At 40.7% G+C, this 18771-nt stretch overlaps 1 protein-coding gene across 1 annotated transcript; it reads left to right on the forward strand.

The window, feature by feature from the left end:
• Window positions 1-12702: 12702 nt before the first annotated feature.
• Window positions 12703-17641, forward strand: glipr2l (GLI pathogenesis-related 2, like). Its single transcript, XM_005738541.1, has 5 exons — window positions 12703-13075; window positions 13651-13759; window positions 15465-15568; window positions 15982-16059; window positions 16697-17641. The coding sequence occupies exons 1-5, from the start codon at window positions 13063-13065 to the stop codon at window positions 16861-16863; spliced, it is 471 nt and encodes a 156-aa protein (XP_005738598.1). The 5' UTR covers window positions 12703-13062; the 3' UTR covers window positions 16864-17641.
• Window positions 17642-18771: the final 1130 nt, after the last annotated feature.

The following is an 18771-nucleotide window of genomic DNA, read 5'->3' on the forward strand; positions in this document are numbered from 1 at the left end:
CACACACACACACACACACACACACACACACACACACACACCCAATATAAAGGCCTATCTCAGCATTCGCACCTCAGCCTGAAATCATTAGATTGTTATAACACTTCTCAGTTTAAGAATTATACATGAGCCCTCTGGAAGGTTCCAGCTTTGATTTTCTTGTCCTATGCAACTGTTAGGGTTATACAAGCTGTGTGTGTGTGTCTGTGCACATGTATGTGTGTTTGTGTGCACGTGTGTGTGTTTGAAACAGTGTGCTCTTTCAAGTCTTGTGCGCTTAGCAGCAGTTAATGAGATCAGGGTGAGTGTTACCTGTGTGCAGGGCCTTTGATGAAATATGTTCAGAAAGAGAGAGAGAGAGGGGGTCTCAGAGAATGAGATGGGAAGAGAGAGCTACAAGGAGCAAGGAGGGAAGAAAGTGTCACTGTGTGTGTGCACGCATGCGTGCGCGGAGTGATATATAGAGATAGCTTGAAGAAAATAGAGAGGATATAGAGGGGATAATAGTGAAAAAGAGAGGGAGTGGGTGCAGAAGCAGGGAAAAGTGACAGAGAGCAGAAGGGGAGGCATTCATTTTTAATCGAGAAGAAAAGTCACCGCAAAAAAGAAGAAGAAAGGCAGACGGATGAGACCCATTCACTTATAGCCACTCACAAAGAGACACACTTTATCCACACACCTACAAACACTCAAACATTTTCATGCACACCCAGAGAAAACATGCACAAACCCGCTGACAGCTTTACTTAAAAGCAAATCATGTTTGGTCTGTTTAGCTCTGTTCACTTGAAAGGTGGTATTGCACTGAAATTTTTTTTCTTTTCAATAAGGGAGAGTTTGGATTATTTTTTCCTTCATCATAATCAGACTGAAATCCTCCTTTTTAACTCTAATACTTTAATTCGAATTACTAAACACACGCACAACGAGCTCTAGGCTGGGAGGGTCTTTATCCCTTGGGACAGAAAGAAGGAGAGACTGTAGGAAACAAAGCCAGACGGAGCCAGAAAATGAGAGCGAAAAAAGAAACAGACAGTTGAAAGTAAAAAAATGGGGAGAACTAAACAAGTGGGGATAAGAGTACTACTTTGCGCTCCACTATTTCATTGAAGGCTGGCTTAAAACCACTTCGATTTATAAATGGCAGGGCCAGCCCACAGCACTCCAACAACGACTTAAAGGTATATTTTATTTGATGAGGTAAATGGCAGCAAAAATACAAATGTGCCATTTAAGAACGAGTAGGTGAGTCCAAAGAAAGGTTCTGTAATATTGAAGAAGTTTTTAATCCGAACCTACCTGGAGACAGTATATATTCAAATGCATTAAAAAAAAGATTTCTTGTTGATTTGCAAAGGAGCGCCTAAAGCCAGGTTTTGCCACTGCTTCTGCAGAATTTTTTCTCCTGCTTCACTGATAGTGTTTTTGGTGCGTATGTTCCCGAGAGGGCGTCGTTATATCTGCCAAAGAGCACTTATTTAATAACACAAAAGTCAGTCATGGTCCAAAATGTGGCAGAAAGATGAGAAAAAGCTTCATTTTGGTCAATTGCCTGATTAAAAATGTATTCACCAGCAACTTTATTTAGACTCCCTTTTGCCTTCAGAATTGCCTCAATTCTTCACGTCATAAACATTATCGTTCATGATAACATGAAACATTGTTGCGGATTTCTCGGCAGTGCATCATTGATGTGATTTACCTGTTCCACCACATCCCAAAGGTCCTCTATCAGATTGCAATCTGGTGACCATGGAGGCCATTTGATTACTGTCAATTCATTGTCATGGTCAAGAAACTAGTTTAAGATGATTTGACCTTTTTGACATGGCGTATTATTCTACTGGAAACAGCAATCAGAAGATGGATACGCTGTACAGTGTGGTCATAAAGGTAGGCTGAAGTGTCTTACTCTCCTTACCCCCAGCTGGTCACAGCAGATGGCTGCCTCTCCCTAAGCCTGGTTCTCCCAGAGGTTTCTTCCTGTTAAAACTCAGTTTTTCTGTCCCACTTTCGCCAACAGATTGCTCATTCTGTCTGGTTATTGAAGTTTCCTCTGTATTATTGTAGGGTCTTTACCTTACAGTATAAAGTGGCTTGAGGCAAATGTTGGCATCTGTTTATTGCCATAATAAAGACATTTGAATGGAATTGAATTGATGTGTAAATGCCTAAATGCATTGTATTTCTGCCATTTGATTGGCTGATTAGATATTTGTGTTAATGAGACGTTTAGACATTATATCTACCAAATTAGTCAGTGATTGGTGAATTTAAATGCTGTGCATAATTAAGTCACTGTTAAAAAACGAGCAGCAGAAGGTTAAAGTGTTCTTATCTGCCAGGCTAACCATTAGGATTGTTTTCTCGCTCTTTTATAAATACAAATGCCTTTCGATTGACCCAAACCTGTCCCAGAATGCACTAAATACCTACCACATTTACAACTATGTCCTTTGTACCTTAAAGCAACAACATTTAAAGGATTATCTGCTGTATTGCCAATCCAAAAGACAGATTCTCTGTGGGATCTAATAACACTTTACTGACCACTGGCCCGATGGGATTTCCGTTCAAACCAGATCTGAACATAAAAACGAAACAGTAAGGATGTTTCATCTTCCCCCAGGGGGCTATCTCCCTCTTTTAGCTCATTCCCTACTGTTATCTCTCCTCACATTGGCTGCTTTCATCCTGTTTCCAGAACTGAGATGATACACAACACAGGGAGACACACAAAATTAAAATAAATAAATAAATAAATAAATAAATAAATAAAAAACCATACACACAGCAAGAGGAGGAAGCATATAGAAAAGAGAGATGCTCACACACAAACATACACAGACACACACGGTCACTTATATACAGACACAGCGGGCCCTATTTCAGGATGCTGTCAGCAGGGGGACAGAGGCTAGAGGAAACACAGGATGAATTCTCCTTTGCCTCATTCCATCACACTGCCATGACACCCCTATTTACCTCTTCCATCTATCTCCACACTGGCTGTCTACTACCCTTGCCTGTGTGTGTGTGTGTGTGTGTGTGTGTGTGTGTGTGTGTGTGTGTGTGTGTGTGTGTGTGTGTGTGTGTGTGTGTGTGGGTGCTTGTTGTGTGGGTGCTTGTTGTGTGGGTATAGCTGTACATGTGCCATCCTAAGCACATTCACAGTGATAGAGTGAGTGAGTTGAGTTGAGCTGGATACTGTATATTGTGCACTGCGGTGTTAAAACATGCTGTACGGCCCATCAGCGTTTGTTTCTCAGGCTGAAACACTGACGCTCGCTCTCGCAGGAAGTTTCCTTATCAGCGTTTGCATTGGTACAATTCTGGATGTTTCCCAAGCAATTTCTCCAAATGATGAGCTCTTAATTCTGCTGCAGTACTTTTTTTTCTTATCAAGTCTTCGAGACGCTTGGGAACCCGGTCGTGATCCAATGCCTTTGCTTCACACCTCATACGTCCTCCTGCGATATGAGAAAGCCCCTTTCATTGGAGGGGTGGAGGAGCGTTCTATCCAATTCCCCAATCTCATTTTTGCTCTGAGAGAAATGTTCCTTTTCTTGATGTGTCTCGCACATGCACGCATACAGACACATTCTCACAAATGGTCTCTACCCTGCTGTCCTTCTATTCCCCAAGGCTACGGTCATGCATTTTCACTTCATATTAATTTTTTTTATTTGTACTTCCTGGCCTTCTGTGATTCATGACCACAAGAAGAGAGAATGAGCAGTGAGGGCAAACAAAATGAATATTAGCGGTACAGACATGCAGGATTGAGCTGTCCAGTGGCTTTATCGCTCACTGAAATATTTGCTTGCACTTCTCAAGGCAAACAAAAATGCTTTCTGGACTTTTGAGTTTGCTCCGTATCGACAGTGACTTACATTTATACTCACATATTTGCACTATAAGATTAGCCGATTTTGAGCGGTAGAAGTAGATTCTTGCACTTGTCACAAGAATTTTTGACTTCAGCATCCTTAGGCTAAATTAGTTTCCGAAGATGCATGTAGTTGAAGTTGACTATTTATTGGTAAATCCCACAGATACAGATACCTGAGAAGAGGTATGCAAATAAATTAGAATTACACTAGCGAAAGCTGGACAGTGCGTGCAAAAGCTCCTGTTACAGGCTTCTTCTTCTTCTTTCAGCTGCTCCTTTCAGGGCACAGCCTCAGGTATCTCCATCTCACTCCATCTCTTGCATCCTTTGCTGTCACGCCAACTGTCTGCATGTCCTCCTTACATCCATGAATCTTTTCTGTGGCCTTCCTCTTTTCCTCCAGCTTTGGCAGCGCCATCTTCAACATCCGATTCGTAGTAAATCCACCATCTCAACCTTGCCTCTTTTATTTTGTCTCCAACTCGCTTAACCTGAGCGGTCACTGATGGGTTTGTCTGGCACAGACCCACCGCTGGAACGAGACAATTCTACTACAATGGCAAAAGCAAGACGCAAGTCACCAAAGTTCTTTGGTAATCACGTGCACGAGGGACAGAACTGTGACGAGTGCTGTTCCTGATGCTCGAACCCCAGTCACTCCCAGTCAGCCCCCCCCGTAGCACTGTTCTTTATTGAGGTTACATGAATATGCATAGTCTCATTAAGATATGACATCTTACATAGGTGTACATGTGAACAAAGAGTACCGTCTGTGTGTATGTGTAGGTATGCGTGTGTGTGTGTGTGTGGGAGGGGGGGTGACCCCATGAACGAGTCACCTGCTAAACAAAAGGCACCTATACCTAAACGGACATAGATGTGATTCCAGAGCACTCTGGAATGCACACAGAGTCTTTGCAGACCACTGCAAAGACTCTGGAGGATCACACATCCTATCACTACACAATCGATTATACACCTCTAATAAAAAATGGTTATATATTTCTAAGCATAAATGACAATCCACAATATAAACCTAACAGTCACTCTGATCTACTCTTTTCTAATCACAAAGCAAGCCATACTATTTGTCAGATAATTGTTCAGGTTTAGTGAGTGGAATTAGCAGAGGTGAAGACCAGCATACAGCTACTGGCCACATGTGTTACAAGTGTCAGTCCAGGCTGTCAGACTCTTAATTATACAGCCTTTAAGTAATATAATTTAAACATCTTATAAAAGCTGGGAAACTTGGACACATCATCTCTACCACATTATAACCATGTTTATTTCTGCTGTAAAGTTGCACATTTTAATATGGGAGTCTAATCAAATTCTCATTTGGAGCCAGCTTCAAGTGGCCACTCATGTTAGTGCGGTTTTTGCCACTTTGAGGCTGTTTTAATTTTCCAGACATGGAGGCTGTTGCTTGTACGCACTGCATCTCTATCGAACATGACCTTCGTAAAAGTTAATGAAATTAGACTGCAATGGGCTGGATGCATTAATTCCAATCATGACTTACAGCCATGTGTGACAGTCAGGAAGACTATGCTTGTATTTGTATTTGAGAGGGGCACAATGGTGCCAAATATCTTATTCTATGTGTAGTAATGCAACAATGCTCATTCACATTCGACTCTTCAGTGCAGTGAGGAGGCAATCAGTTCACAGCACTGGAGGAGCAGCAGATTGAAGCACAGATACAGTTCTGCATGTACTGATTAATATCATAATTTCCTATCTGCTAACACACTGAGAAAGTTCCTTAAATCTGCTCTAAAGCATGTTTGAAAATCTAGTCCGCTCAGGGGTTACTATTTTTATCATGAAATATTCATTAACATGTGATAGTCAAATACCCCAAGGACGTATGTATGAATATTTGAAGAGTGCTTACTTGCTGTAATGTGGTTTAAGATGTAATTCCTGCTGGGTTTGCAGCAGTTGGTTTGATTAAATTCCATGCACGAACTCAGTTCATAATACTCACACTCTGTTCATTGTGTCAGCTTAAACACAGCAGGGTGACAAATTGTTGCTCATATGAAAAGGCCTGCATATCCATATGCATAAGCAGTTCTTGGATATGCATGCCTACTGGTGGATGCAACAGACTGCAGGTGACCACTGGCAAAAAATATCCTTCCTATCGTTCAAGAGTTGATGGCTGAATATTATTCATGTCTCTCTCCCTCTCTCTCTTTCTTTCTATGTTTTTCTATGTGTGTGTGTGTGTGTGTGTGTGTGTGTGTGTGTGTGTGTGTGTGGGTGTGGTTGACAGTCTGCTGATGGACTAACACCTTTTTTCCCTCTCACTAGAGCTTTGGAGACCCATTCAGCATAATAAATGTCCCTCAGATCCATCTATCTCTATATTCACAAGCATGCGATTAAGTCTGTAAGTATTCGGACAATCCAAAAATTGTCCTAGTAGTTTTCGTCCTCTGTCCATCACAATGATCAACATGTGATTGAAGTGCAAATTTTCAGCTTAATTCAAGCGGTTTTAACAACATTTTGGGATTAACTGTTTGGGAATTACATACATTTTATACACAGGACCAAATTTTAAATATGAAGATAAATGATGAAAATCATTTTCCCTCGATGCCTGCATAGCCATGAGCCAGTGGACATCACTAAATGCCATGTCCCCTTTGCTGAAATGATTTGGTAGGCTTTTACTGCAGCCGGCTTAAGGTGTTATTTGTTTGTGGGTGTCTCATGCTTTTGTTTTGTCCTTCATAACTGAAAATCATTCTCTGTTGGGTTGACATAAGGTGACTGACTTTTTCATTAAAAATATGCCAATTCTTTGGTTTGACAAACTCTTTGGTTGCTTTTGTAGTATGCTTTGGGTCATTATCCACTTGTCAGTTTTTCAGCATTTGGCTGAATCTGAGCAGAGAGCATAGCCCTGTACGCTTCAGATCCTGCTACTTCCATCTCCACTCACATTATCAATAAAAGCTAGTGACCTGGTTCCACTGGCATCCATACATGCCCATGCGTAACACTGACAATCTTTCCTTCTTGTTCTTAAATGTAACCAGGGGTTTGCACCAAAGATGTCAAACTCGTTTCACATCAGGGGGCACACACAGCCCTCTTTGATGGTAAGTGAGTCATTCCAGTGAAACTTTGCTTTCTACAAGTGTGAGGAAGTGTAATTACACATTTGATGTCTGTGATATTTAATATAAGAAGAAGAAAAACAAAGCACACAATTTCAACAGCAAATCTCAATTTTCTTTCAGTGTGATTAAAAAAAATGCTGTCAGTGTGACTCCTGGGGCTTAAAATGCAAGAAATAAAACATAAATGTGAAAAATTACAAAAAAGACTGTCCTTTAACTATAATGCAGGCTGTTAATTTTAATTCACAGGTATTATCATTAATTTTTATTATTATTTTAAATTGTGGGCTCATTGTAAAAACAAATGATATTTTTAGAGAAACGATGAAAGAATTTTAATTTCACTGTTTGTCTATTGCTTGTTTATTTTAGTGTAGCGTAATTGCTAATAGGGGAGGACTTTGTCAGCAGGAAAAGCTGTTAAAATGATCCAAATATAGCTCAAAGTCAACAAATTTTCCAACACTGTCCAGTGGACTAGATTGGAATCTTTGTCGGGCCCCGGGGCCTCGTTTTTGACACCCCTGTTGTAAACGTTCTGTATTCCATTCAGCAAGAAATCACTTGACAAGCTCTAGACTTTGACGATAATACACTTACCTCCCCCAGATTTTGACAATGATACACTTACCTCCCCCAGAGTGTTCTTGAGTTGACTAGACATTTAGAGGCTAGAACAGGGGTGGGCAATCTCAGTCCACAAGGGCCGGTGTCCCTGCAGGTTTTAGATCTCACCTTGGGTCAACACACCTGAATCACATGATTAGTTCATTACCAGGCCTCTGGAGAACTTCAGGACATGTTGAGGAGCTAATTTAGCCATTTAAATCAGCTGTGTTGGTTCGAGGACACATCTAAAACCTGCAGAGACACCAGCCCTCGTGGACTGAGATTGCCCACCCCTGGGCTAGAAGATTTTCTTCTTCTTCTTCACCAAGGAAAGAATTTCACGATCATCCACTTTAGTCATATTCTGTGGACCTTAAGGGTTTTTTTTTTGGTGTTGCTGACCTGGTAAGTGAATTCATTCTTTTTTAAAATGTACCGGATTTTCAATTTGGCCACTTCAAGTTTTTTGCTAGTTCTCTGATTGGTTCATACATGTATCCATTCTCTTTGACTTATTCTTATCAGGGATGGGGCGTCTAGAGCCTGTCACAGCTACCATAGCGCAAGGGCAGGTTACACCACGGTCCAGGCCTTCATATTAAGAGTTCCAGTGACCAGCTACCAAATGAAAGTTTAATATGCATTTTTTTATCTGCTTAATTTGTCATAAAATAGAGAAAAGGACTCATCTTTCTGCGAAACTGCTTGTCAGTCCATTGTCTAATTAACTTTGAACTTCTGAAAATGAGGGGATATGTATGAAAATGATTTTAACTCCTAAACAGCTGAGGTGATGCTTTTGTTTACCCCTTGTATTAAAGCTGAAATCATGCACTGCAGTGCTGTACTGAGGCAAAACTACAACAATTGTGTCGCTGTGCAAATACGTGCAAACCTAATTGTGGCATTTAAGGGAACTTTATTTAACGCTAACCTGAAGAAACACCTTAGCATTCCCAAAGCAAGGTCATGAAAAAGTACTTAATGATACAAGCACAGCCCAAAATAAACCAAAGAGGCACCATCTAGAAATACAAAATTAGCAAACTGCCAAGCCCAGCCACAAAAGCTGTCCTAGATGCTGAGAAAAGCGCCTTCGGGAGCCCATGCAGAATGCTTAAGGCTGGGTTGTTATTTTCAGAGGCAATAATTAGGGTCTGTAGTGTCAAGAATTCTCCCTGGCTCTGCAAATATTATTTTGTATGACAACTATTAAATGGCATTAAATCAGCCCAAGAAGCATATTAGCTATGTTACTTGGGCATAACTATTTAAACTTGAATATGCATAATGCCGGGTGAAAAGAAGCAGAGCAGAAGGAACGGGCAGCAGATCCAAATGCTAAAAAGAGTTAGAAAGCCTCTTTAAACACTAAGAGCTAGAAGGAAATTGAAATTATGTACAAACAGATGGACGAGTGGGAAAAAGTTGATTGAATTCACTTTCTTCCTTGATATCAATTAGTCATGACCCCCTTAGACTTAATACTAAATTATAAATACCTTTGCTGGAACCTGTCAATTATTACACACATCACTTTTAAATGGAACTAAAGGGCCCTTGAAATAAGTAATTACTGAAGATTATTATATGCTGTCGGAGACATCACCGACCCGTCGACTGACAATTGATGCGTGAGAGCCTGCAGTTTTCTGAGAGACTGGCAGTCTCCTTGTTTTAATCAAAACATGACACATCAATCAATGTCAAGGTCAAATAATACTTGTTAGTGCTGCTCCCATAGATCCACATCATAATCAGCCTGTTACTTTCTCCTCTTTTCACAGTTCAAGGTATCAGCTGACACACAGTTCTCCACACACTTCCTGTGAACATGCATAAATGAATGCACGCTTGCTGAAGTGTGTGGTTTGAGTGCGTGCATGTGTGTCTGTATGAGAATGAGGATGTGAGGATAATTTAATTATGGTCCAGATAGAGTGGGTTACTGGGGTTAATATCCTGCATGCACTCTGTTCCTCTCCGGACACAGTAATTGCTTTAAGCACATTAGGAACTTTATTGACTGTGATGGCCTTTTAAGACATTACATTTCTGCTGCTTAGTGTCAGACAAGCGTCGTCCAGCTCTTACTGTCTCCCACTATCTCGTTTTCTTTCTTTCCCACTCCAAGCCTTCCCTCTCCTACCCCTGTCACTCTCTTCTTTATGCATGTGTCTCCTTGCCTGTATCGGCTTAATTGAGGCTCCATAAATATGATGAGATTTGTATAGCGCCTCATCCGTAGAGGCGGCTTGATGAGGTTTGACTGGCAGGTGATTAACTCCTCTTAACCCACAGAATCATTTGTCCTCCATGGAACAGTTGCACTAATGACACCATAAAAGACTTCTTCATGTGTCAAATTCTGGAGCGGAGCTCTGGAGAGAGAGAATCCAACAACTGCCTGGAAAAAAAAAGTGCAGCCCCCTCACTTTCTTTTTTTTTTTTTCTCAGCCGAGATCAATCCTCTCAACACCCCCTCAGTAGATGTCTCCATTTTCACTCAACTAGACCCCTTAATAAGGATGGAGGTGAATGGAAGGAGTTATTAAAAAGTCCTCACCTTCCTCCTGGGACCGCTAAAGAGGAATTATATGAAACTAAGTGCACTTACAGCCCCAGTATGAGTTATTTCATATTTCTGTTCTCATAAATCCACATCCACTGCAGTCATGACAGGAGTGGAAAACCTGTTCTGTTCAAGAAAGAATTTGGTTTTCTCTTCTCTTTAGGACAAGACCTGCGGGAAGATTCCTCGGAGGTTTCAAGTGGGAAAAAAAAAAAGAAAATTACAGGTTGACGGTGTGGTGGTCCGGGATACGAGACCTGGAGAAAGAGATAGGGATGGGGAGAGAAGTTAAGGAACGATGTCACAGCTGACAGGGAGGAGAGCCAAGCAATATCTACAGCAGATACGGACAGTGTGCAGAGATAAATGATCTAATATCTGCATGGATCAATGTCTGTACTGTCCCTCTAAAAGGGGCTCTCCTTATAAATTGTGCTATCCCTGTTACCACATGCATACAAACACACACTTTCGCACTGCGTATACTCTTTGATATTACACACTCAACAACTATCTCAATTAGTACGAATTAAGATATATTGCTGTAAAGTTCCGGCGTGTCGAGAGCACTACGTAAATGTCTTCTTCCAGCTGTCCAGTCCCATCACTCTGCAGATGGTAGCAGGGAGGAAATCTATTTGTTAAGATAGCACTATCCAGCTAATGAGAAATCAAGTGGCTTGACTTTTCACATGAATCCCATCATGTCCACTCGTATTATGAAACCAGGATGCCATTAGTTGCACTTAGTGTGACTAATGGCCACACTGAGTACCTTTGCTAACAGACCCACCTTGTGGCAAATGAAATAATTACAATTCAAAGCATCACAGAGTTTGTCAGTAAAGTCTTATTTTCATTTATTAAAGATGAGTGGATGATTGCCTCAGTAGGATATATAACTAACTTTAGCTATGTCTCACACTTATTTAACCACCATTTCTGGATTTGTTCTTGAATTTTTGGCCCAGAGAACAGCACATACGTCGTCTGACAAAACAAGGACCCATTTTCCCCACTTTTCCAAATTTCACATTTTTAAATGCTGAATCATTTCGTTTTCATTGCATCTCATTAGAGACCAACACCTGAAGCCTATACTGCAAATTAACATTCAGCTGACTCATTTACGAAGTTGTCTTTGGGATTACCATGTATTGTATTCATGGCATGAACTGCTGCATCAGTTGCCAGAACAGCAAAAATTACAAACCGTTGCAGAGAGCATAGCCTCAGTACAGAGCTACTTTCATCTACCCCCTTATTCACAAGGGGTCGCCTCTGCAGGTAGTTCAACATATTTGATTTAGCAGATTTTTACACCAGATGTCCTTCCTGACACAACCCCAAAGGGATTTGTGTATCCATCTGGGATCAAAACAGGGATCTTTCACTTGTTAGGCAAGTGTGTAAACCGCTGCCCTACGTAGCCAAATATAAATCCTTTTAAGTCTGAGAGGTTTTACAGCGGTCCTCTAAACTACACGATAACACTAGCACAGCAGTAGGCTCACGAAATATACAACTGTTTATTCTGTTCAGTTGTTGAGCATGTCAGCATTACTGCCAAATGCAAAATACAGCTGAAGACATGATTAGTTTTGTATTTATGTCATTATAAATAGACTGTCAAGATTTTATGGCGTGCATCCATCAGTCTTTAAAATATCTGCATATTTGCAAGACGTTTAAATATCTTGATCCTACGTGCATTCATATTCCGTGCTGCGTGTCCTCATTGGCCTTGATTTATTCAAGCCCAGCAAACTGTGGCTGAACAACTGGGAAATTAGCCAGTAAAGACTCTGCATCATCTGCTTTTAAACATTAAGCAGTTTCCTCAGAGCACTTTGGTGCTGACACAATGAAATCCTATTGATGGCAGTAAGAGAGCTGTAAGAGTGTTTTGTTTTCTAAAGTATTCTTTACACAAGCTGTAACATGAAGAAAATACTCCAGACACGATTTCCAAAGCAGAGTCAGACAGATGTGTGATAAAATATGAGGTAAATCTGTGTGAGGTTTTGCTGCAAGCCAGCCCTGCTTTTATTATTTATTATGAAATGACAAATATCTTTGGTAGAAGACATGGATAAAGTGTGGTGGGTAACATGGCAAAAGCTCTGCAGCTTTTCTGTAGCATGATGAATATTGAATCACTTTGTTTCAAGGGGAAATTTGTCAGTTACTAATTTCAATCCAGGGAGGGAATTAAGGAATCGCTCATTTTCATTTGGGTGCACTGGGAATAACAATGGAACATATTGATCCTCGGGGTATTAAACGAGTCCCCAGTAGTGAAAGTGAAAGACATTTATTGTCCTTAGTGCACACTATTTAGCTTAATTCTTCATCATGAACATGTAGATTGTGAGAAAAGAAGTACAGGGCTACCAGGGGCAATGTTTTCCTGAATATAAGGAGTTCAGAGCCATATATGGGCATGTGTCTCACAGAGATGATGTCACCAGTGACTGCAGGGGCTCCCCTGCTTGGGTGTGTGCTTCTCTAGGCCAGAAAGGAAGAAGTAGGGCATGCAGATAGTATGGTGTGTGGCCAAAGGAAGGACAAATGAAAAAGAGGAATAGTTGAGCAATAATTGTTACATCCCGATAGAGCTAAAGGGGAAGACTGCAAAAGTTTATGTGAGTTCACGGTAGAATGAGACAGGAAAAACCAAGAAATAAATGCATTAGAAGCACTGTCAGAGTGCCAGCATTACACTGCACTTAAGAAAGAGAAAGTAACAGTGAGAGAGTGGAGTCTGAAAACAGCACAGAGGAGAGGCTGCTTCTACTTTGCTCTAAGCTTGTTCCTGATCTTACTTGAAGGCTTCCTGTGTCAGCAACATGGGAAAATCAGGTAAGCAGATATTACACCCTGAAGCTTTTGATGTTTATTGTTGGCTGAACTTTGTCCCCATGTAGCTGTACAAGAGCCGGCATGTTTGTTTACTGTCTGCATTTGTGGGCAATGCTCTTTTAAAATTAGAACAGACCACATACAGAAGTCTAAATCTAATTTCTGTCCGATGTCCTTTTCTGTTATTAATTTACTGTCCTCTTTGATGGCACTAAATTGTAAGGTAAGATTAATAGTGGTGCTGCATGCTTTCTCTCAGCCTTGTTGTTTCTGCGGGGCTGTTTCAATGTGCCTATTGTGTGAGTGCTCAAGAGACTGTGAGACTCATGAAAAGCCCCATGAGTGATAGGCACCAGTGGTGGTGGTGGTGGTATGGGGGAGGGGGCTGATCCAGATGATGTTTTCTACTTCATCACCTGTCACCAAGTTGGTACTCGCTATCTGAGGTCACTCAGGCTGTAGGTTTCAGCTTGAGTTTGTATTCTGCAACCTTCCCCGAGTCTTCATGTTGCATCATTACGTCTGTTTTGTCAGAGGCTGACTTAGGCTTCCTGTCTGTCCTGTTTGTCTCCCAGCCTCAAAGCAGTTTGCTGAGGAGGTGCTGCGGTGCCACAACGACTACAGGATGAAGCACCAGGCTCCTCCGCTAAAGTTGAGCAGCAAGTTGAGCAAAGAGGCTGCCCGGTGGGTTAATGCACACACAGATCAAATTAGAAACCTAATTAGCAAGGACTGCACATACTAGTCACTGTCAAACTGCTCCGGATAACAGTGACAGTTCCAGCGTAGCCTGTCAGATGCAATAACCACAAATTATAAAAAAATATATCTTGGGTGTTTGGTTTGTTTTCATTGTGATTACAGGTTTTGTTGACAATTTGTTGTCACTAATTGCAGCTGCATTAGCATTTTATTCAAATGAAGTTTGAATAAAGCTTCATTTCCACTAGACTCTTAGAGAAGCTCCACAAGAGAGTTAAATCTCTCGAGTATGTCAGCTTGTCCACCGCTGTCAGGAAGGACCGAGGCAGCTGTCATAAAAGTCTTTCTCCATTTTCTTGAACATGTGTGATGGTGCAAAGCAACAATAACATGGCGCTAAAAACCTCTTCAGTTGATCCCTCACAGGAACATTTGAAGCACAATTAAAATGACAGTATTATTTTAAAAGCCATGTATGAACTTAACTGTAATATCTATCAGTATTCCAATATCAGTATTGGAATTTTGAGATAATCTGATGCTTGCATGGAAAACTCAGTTCACTGGAACTCGACGAATGGGGTCTGTCTCACTCTTTGTGTAAACTGACTGGGCACACAGCTCTTACACGCTGTGTGTCTTGGACATGATTTGTGTATGAAAAACATAAATAAACTAAGTTTAAAGCACAGTTCAGCCAAAATGGATAACAGATCTCACTGCTTCCACAACATATGTTTTTCTTTTCATCCAAAAAACCCAAATGACCTCGACAAGGAAGAATTTAACATGCATTCTGGATCCACAGCACATTGTGTGGGTCAATCAGGCCACTGCACACCTATATGAACAGCTATGCTAACATGTGAAAACTGTAGAAACTACCTTGGAATTGATTATAAATTAGAATATCCTGGACACTGCTCCTGAATTATATCACTACAAAGTTCATAGGACAGCAGTTACTCCTATATGTTTGTAGTGAGTTAACTTTATGACTTTACAACATCAAATTAGTCTATGAAAATGTATTTTGACCCCTTGAAATGATCCAAGGGTTGGGCTAACCCAGATTGTTTACAGAGGAAATGGTTTCTGTTTCTGCACCACAGGTTTAAGGTTGTTGTTCTGTTTCTTGTAGAAGTGTAGAACAGGATATTGTAGCAAGCTTTAAAAATGTGAAAGCTCTTGAAATTATTCTTGATGAAATATGTCTGTATAAGTTCCCAATCATCCAGGTAGTCCTTTGAGCTTTTTAAAAAGAAAGAAACTAGACTTATTTAAGCAGAAAACATCTCGTCTAAGACCTTTCATCCAACAGGCTCCTTCAGTTTTTAAAGCAAAAGCTGGAGTATTGCAGATATTTTGAGTGGGGGGGGTCGAAGCACCTGGGAAGAGACTGATAGTCCAGTCTTGAGATCCCTTACCAGGTGCTTCAACCCCCACTCACACCTTGCCTGACAACGGCCACCTCCAAAATATCTGGAGACTGTTCACTGTTTGTTTTTAGAACTGAAGAAGTCTCTGACATGACAAGCAAAATTTCTTTCCTTTTTTCCTAGCTCTTCAATTTACTGATGAAGAGTTGGACTTTTGAAAGTGTGCATCCACACATGCATCACCCAAAGTATAAATGGGAATTAACTCAAGCAGTACACTGTACAATTTCCTTTGTCTCTCTTTACAGCTATGCTGAAAGTCTGGCCAGCACACGGATCCTAAAACACAGCGTGGAGTCCAGTAGAGGGAGCTGTGGCGAAAACCTGGCTTGGGCCTCTTATGACCAGACAGGTTATTTTCTGCATTTGAATTTGTCTAAACTTTACAGTAATTCAGATGTCCTGTACATGTAGGTTTCTGTGAGAATGTGGCAGGAAAATCTAATAAGACACCTTCTTCCACAGATGCATTATTTTAGCCTGTGAAGCCTAAATTAGATCCTCTGTGGTGTCTGCCAAACCCTGCAAGTGAACAGCTGGGATCCATTTCCCTTCCACTTCAGATACTATGACTCAGTGCAGAAATATGTCAGCACAGACCGGTGTATTTCACAAGATACACACACAGTGAGGCACAGTGTGACAAAAAGTGCAGCACTGTAAGCAGGAGCTTAAGGAGGATTTGTAGAGTGCTTTCTGCTTACTGTGTGACACAAGGCTAATTTGATTTTCCTTTAAGTTCAAGCCAGTTGTTTGCATGTGCAGGTAAGGATGTGGCAGACCGCTGGTATGATGAAGTGAAACAGTACAACTTCAACCGTCCCGGTTTCTCCTCTGGCACCGGTGAGATTCATGCACATCTATCTCTAACTGTCTTTTTTCATCTTTTTTTCCAGTTTGTTGTTTTCTCTGTTTCTTTGTCGTTTTTTGTTTACTCGATGTCAGTTTCTCCCTCTCAGTGTCACATTTATTCAGGCATGGAGAAGGTTGTTGTTATTCTTGTGCTGATGTCACACCTCAGACAACGTGCAACTGCTTGACTGTGACCAGCCAAGGAGAAACTGAGGGGAAATTACAATCCTATGCATCACTTCTAACCCTGCATGTCACATCCACTGTGCCTTAATTCCTCCAGATGGTTTCCCATAGCCTCAGACACCAGTGTACATGAGCTGGTGTAACTTAATCACACATGAAGCAGATCACTAGTAGGTCATCGCAGTGATTCACACTGAGTCATGCAAAGTTCCCTTAAGAAAGGACTAAAGCGGTCGAGGCAAGAGGAGAGATTTCGAAGCGATGAATGAGAGAGGAATTAAAATTCCTGTGTCTGCAAATATTTGGATAAACTGAAGAGCGTGTGAACTTAGCCTCAACTGTTCACTACAGTAAAAGCACGTTTCTCTCTCTCTTACGTGGTCCAGATTTTGCCTTTCTAATTTCTTTCTATTCATCATTTCTCCTTTTATATGTCGCCTAGGCCATTTCACAGCAATGGTGTGGAAGAGCACTAAACAGCTGGGTGTCGGTAAAGCCACTGCATCAGATGGTTCTTCCTTTGTGGTGGCCAGATACTACCCAGCAGGGAACATCACCAACCAGGGACACTTTGAGAATAATGTCCTCCCAGCCAAAAGCAGCTCTTAAAGAGATATTGATCTCCTGGCCTGACTCGGGCCAGAAAAGGTATTTATTCAGTTTTCCAGAAGAGAAGTTGCTGCTCGAACTGCTGTGGAGAACATTGAGGTGATAACCACTTTTTGCTGTACTACAATTTTGGATGAATTTTGATGATACAAAGCAGGCTTTAAGTCCTATGTTTATATTTTGGAAGGAACTGTGTGTGTTCATAATGAAAGATTTACCACTGTTTGATGTTTGCTAACAGTACATTTCCACTGACCATAGTGACTAATCTTATTTTATAGTTGTTGGGGTTTTTCCCCCCATGGCATCATTTTCCTTTTAATACGATCACAGACTGAAACAGACATACTGTCCTTCACATCTGCTTTTGATGCTGCTTTTACATGTGGGAGTTAATTCAGTCAAAGGAACAGGCAATACTCATTAACAGTGGTCATTGCTTGTAATTTGATGATTCATCTGGATCAGTGTGCAGGCTTTTTTTTTTTTTAACAAAGCACCCAGTAAATGTCAAATGTAGGTAGATCACCCACACTAGCAAGTAGATATTTGTACCAAAAATGTTATGCAACAGAACACTGCACTTTAGTGTCAGTGACACATATACATAGTACGTATTATTTTCCCTTATTTTTTTTATAGTTGTGTTTAAGTTTAAATGATTAACCAGTGATCAGTCATTGTGCTCTTGCCTCTACTTGTCAAAACAGACCCAGCATTTCCTCATCTATGCCTTGTATTTTAACCACTTTTGGACAATAAAAAAAATCATTTGGCATCTCTCTGTGATTGTTTTTTTTTTTTCTTTTTTGTGGCATTGTTATATGTAAGTTGTGAGGGTGAATTTTCAGTTTAGGTCACATACACTTAAGATTGCCTTCCAAAAACATTAAAACAATTACTTGTAATGTTTGTTTAAGATACAACCTGCGGCCAGTTAAATAAAGGTCATCGATATACAATATATTGTGCCAAGCATATTTTATACAGTCTTCATTTATCTCACACATTTAGGCCACAAGACAAGACAGTTTTTTGCAGTTTTGCCTTTGTACATGACCACAGCGCACTGGAAATTGACTGATCATAAATATGTATGCGTGCAGACTTTCAGCTGTAATTCAAGGGGTTTTAGAAAAAAACTGCATTAACTATTTTGGAATTACTGACATTTTTATACATCCACCTCACTCATTTTCATAGGCTCAAATCAATTAACATTAACATGGTTTTTAATATTTGGATAAATATTGTTTGCGCCCAATGACTGCCTGATATCTAGACCAAATGAAAGTCAATAAATGCTCTGTTCTTCTGAGCCTTTACTGCAACCACCTTCTTTGTGGGTCTTTCTGCATTAAGTTTTATCTTCAATAACTGAAAGGCTGCTCTGCTGAACTAAGATTAGGCAACTGACTTTTTACAGAACATCCCATTTGTTTGCTTCTTGGGCTGCCTTTGCTGTTTGCTTTTGCTTCTTACCTAATCGCTTTGTCTGGGTCAGTCAGAGTACAGCCCTGTACACTGCACAGTTCATCCTGCTGCTTCTATCAGCAGTCACATCATCATTCTCTTCTGTTTTTTTTCTCCATACAGGTGATCCAGGTGTTTTGTTTGTTTTTCTTTTTTTTTCTTTCTTCCCCCCCTTCTCACCGTCTCTTCTCCCCTTTGGTTTTCTTTCTCTCCCTCTCTTTCTTTCATTCTTTCTCCCTGTCCTATCCCCCAGTCATGTCTGTCCCGTTTGTAGCAACTGAAAATAAAATAAATTCATAATTATAATAAAGGTCAATCAAATGGACCAATATGGCAAGGCCATGATGATCCACTTGGTAAAAGAAATCGCTTGGCATCTTTCTTGGCCTCAAGACAACAATTCTGATGGCTAAAGATCCAAACGGGACACAAAAA

The sequence above is a fragment of the Pundamilia nyererei genome, unplaced genomic scaffold (genome assembly GCF_000239375.1).
Source record: "Pundamilia nyererei isolate P.nyererei 1_Seehausen unplaced genomic scaffold, PunNye1.0 scaffold00084, whole genome shotgun sequence".
In the NCBI taxonomy this organism is placed as follows: Eukaryota; Metazoa; Chordata; class Actinopteri; order Cichliformes; family Cichlidae; genus Pundamilia; species Pundamilia nyererei.

Coding starts and splice junctions, on each gene's coding strand:
- glipr2l (XM_005738541.1), top strand. Junction 15,569..15,981: donor GGCCTCTTATGACCAGACAG/GTTATTTTCTGC, acceptor TTGCATGTGCAG/GTAAGGATGTGGCAGACCGC. Junction 16,060..16,696: donor CGGTTTCTCCTCTGGCACCG/GTGAGATTCATG, acceptor TATGTCGCCTAG/GCCATTTCACAGCAATGGTG.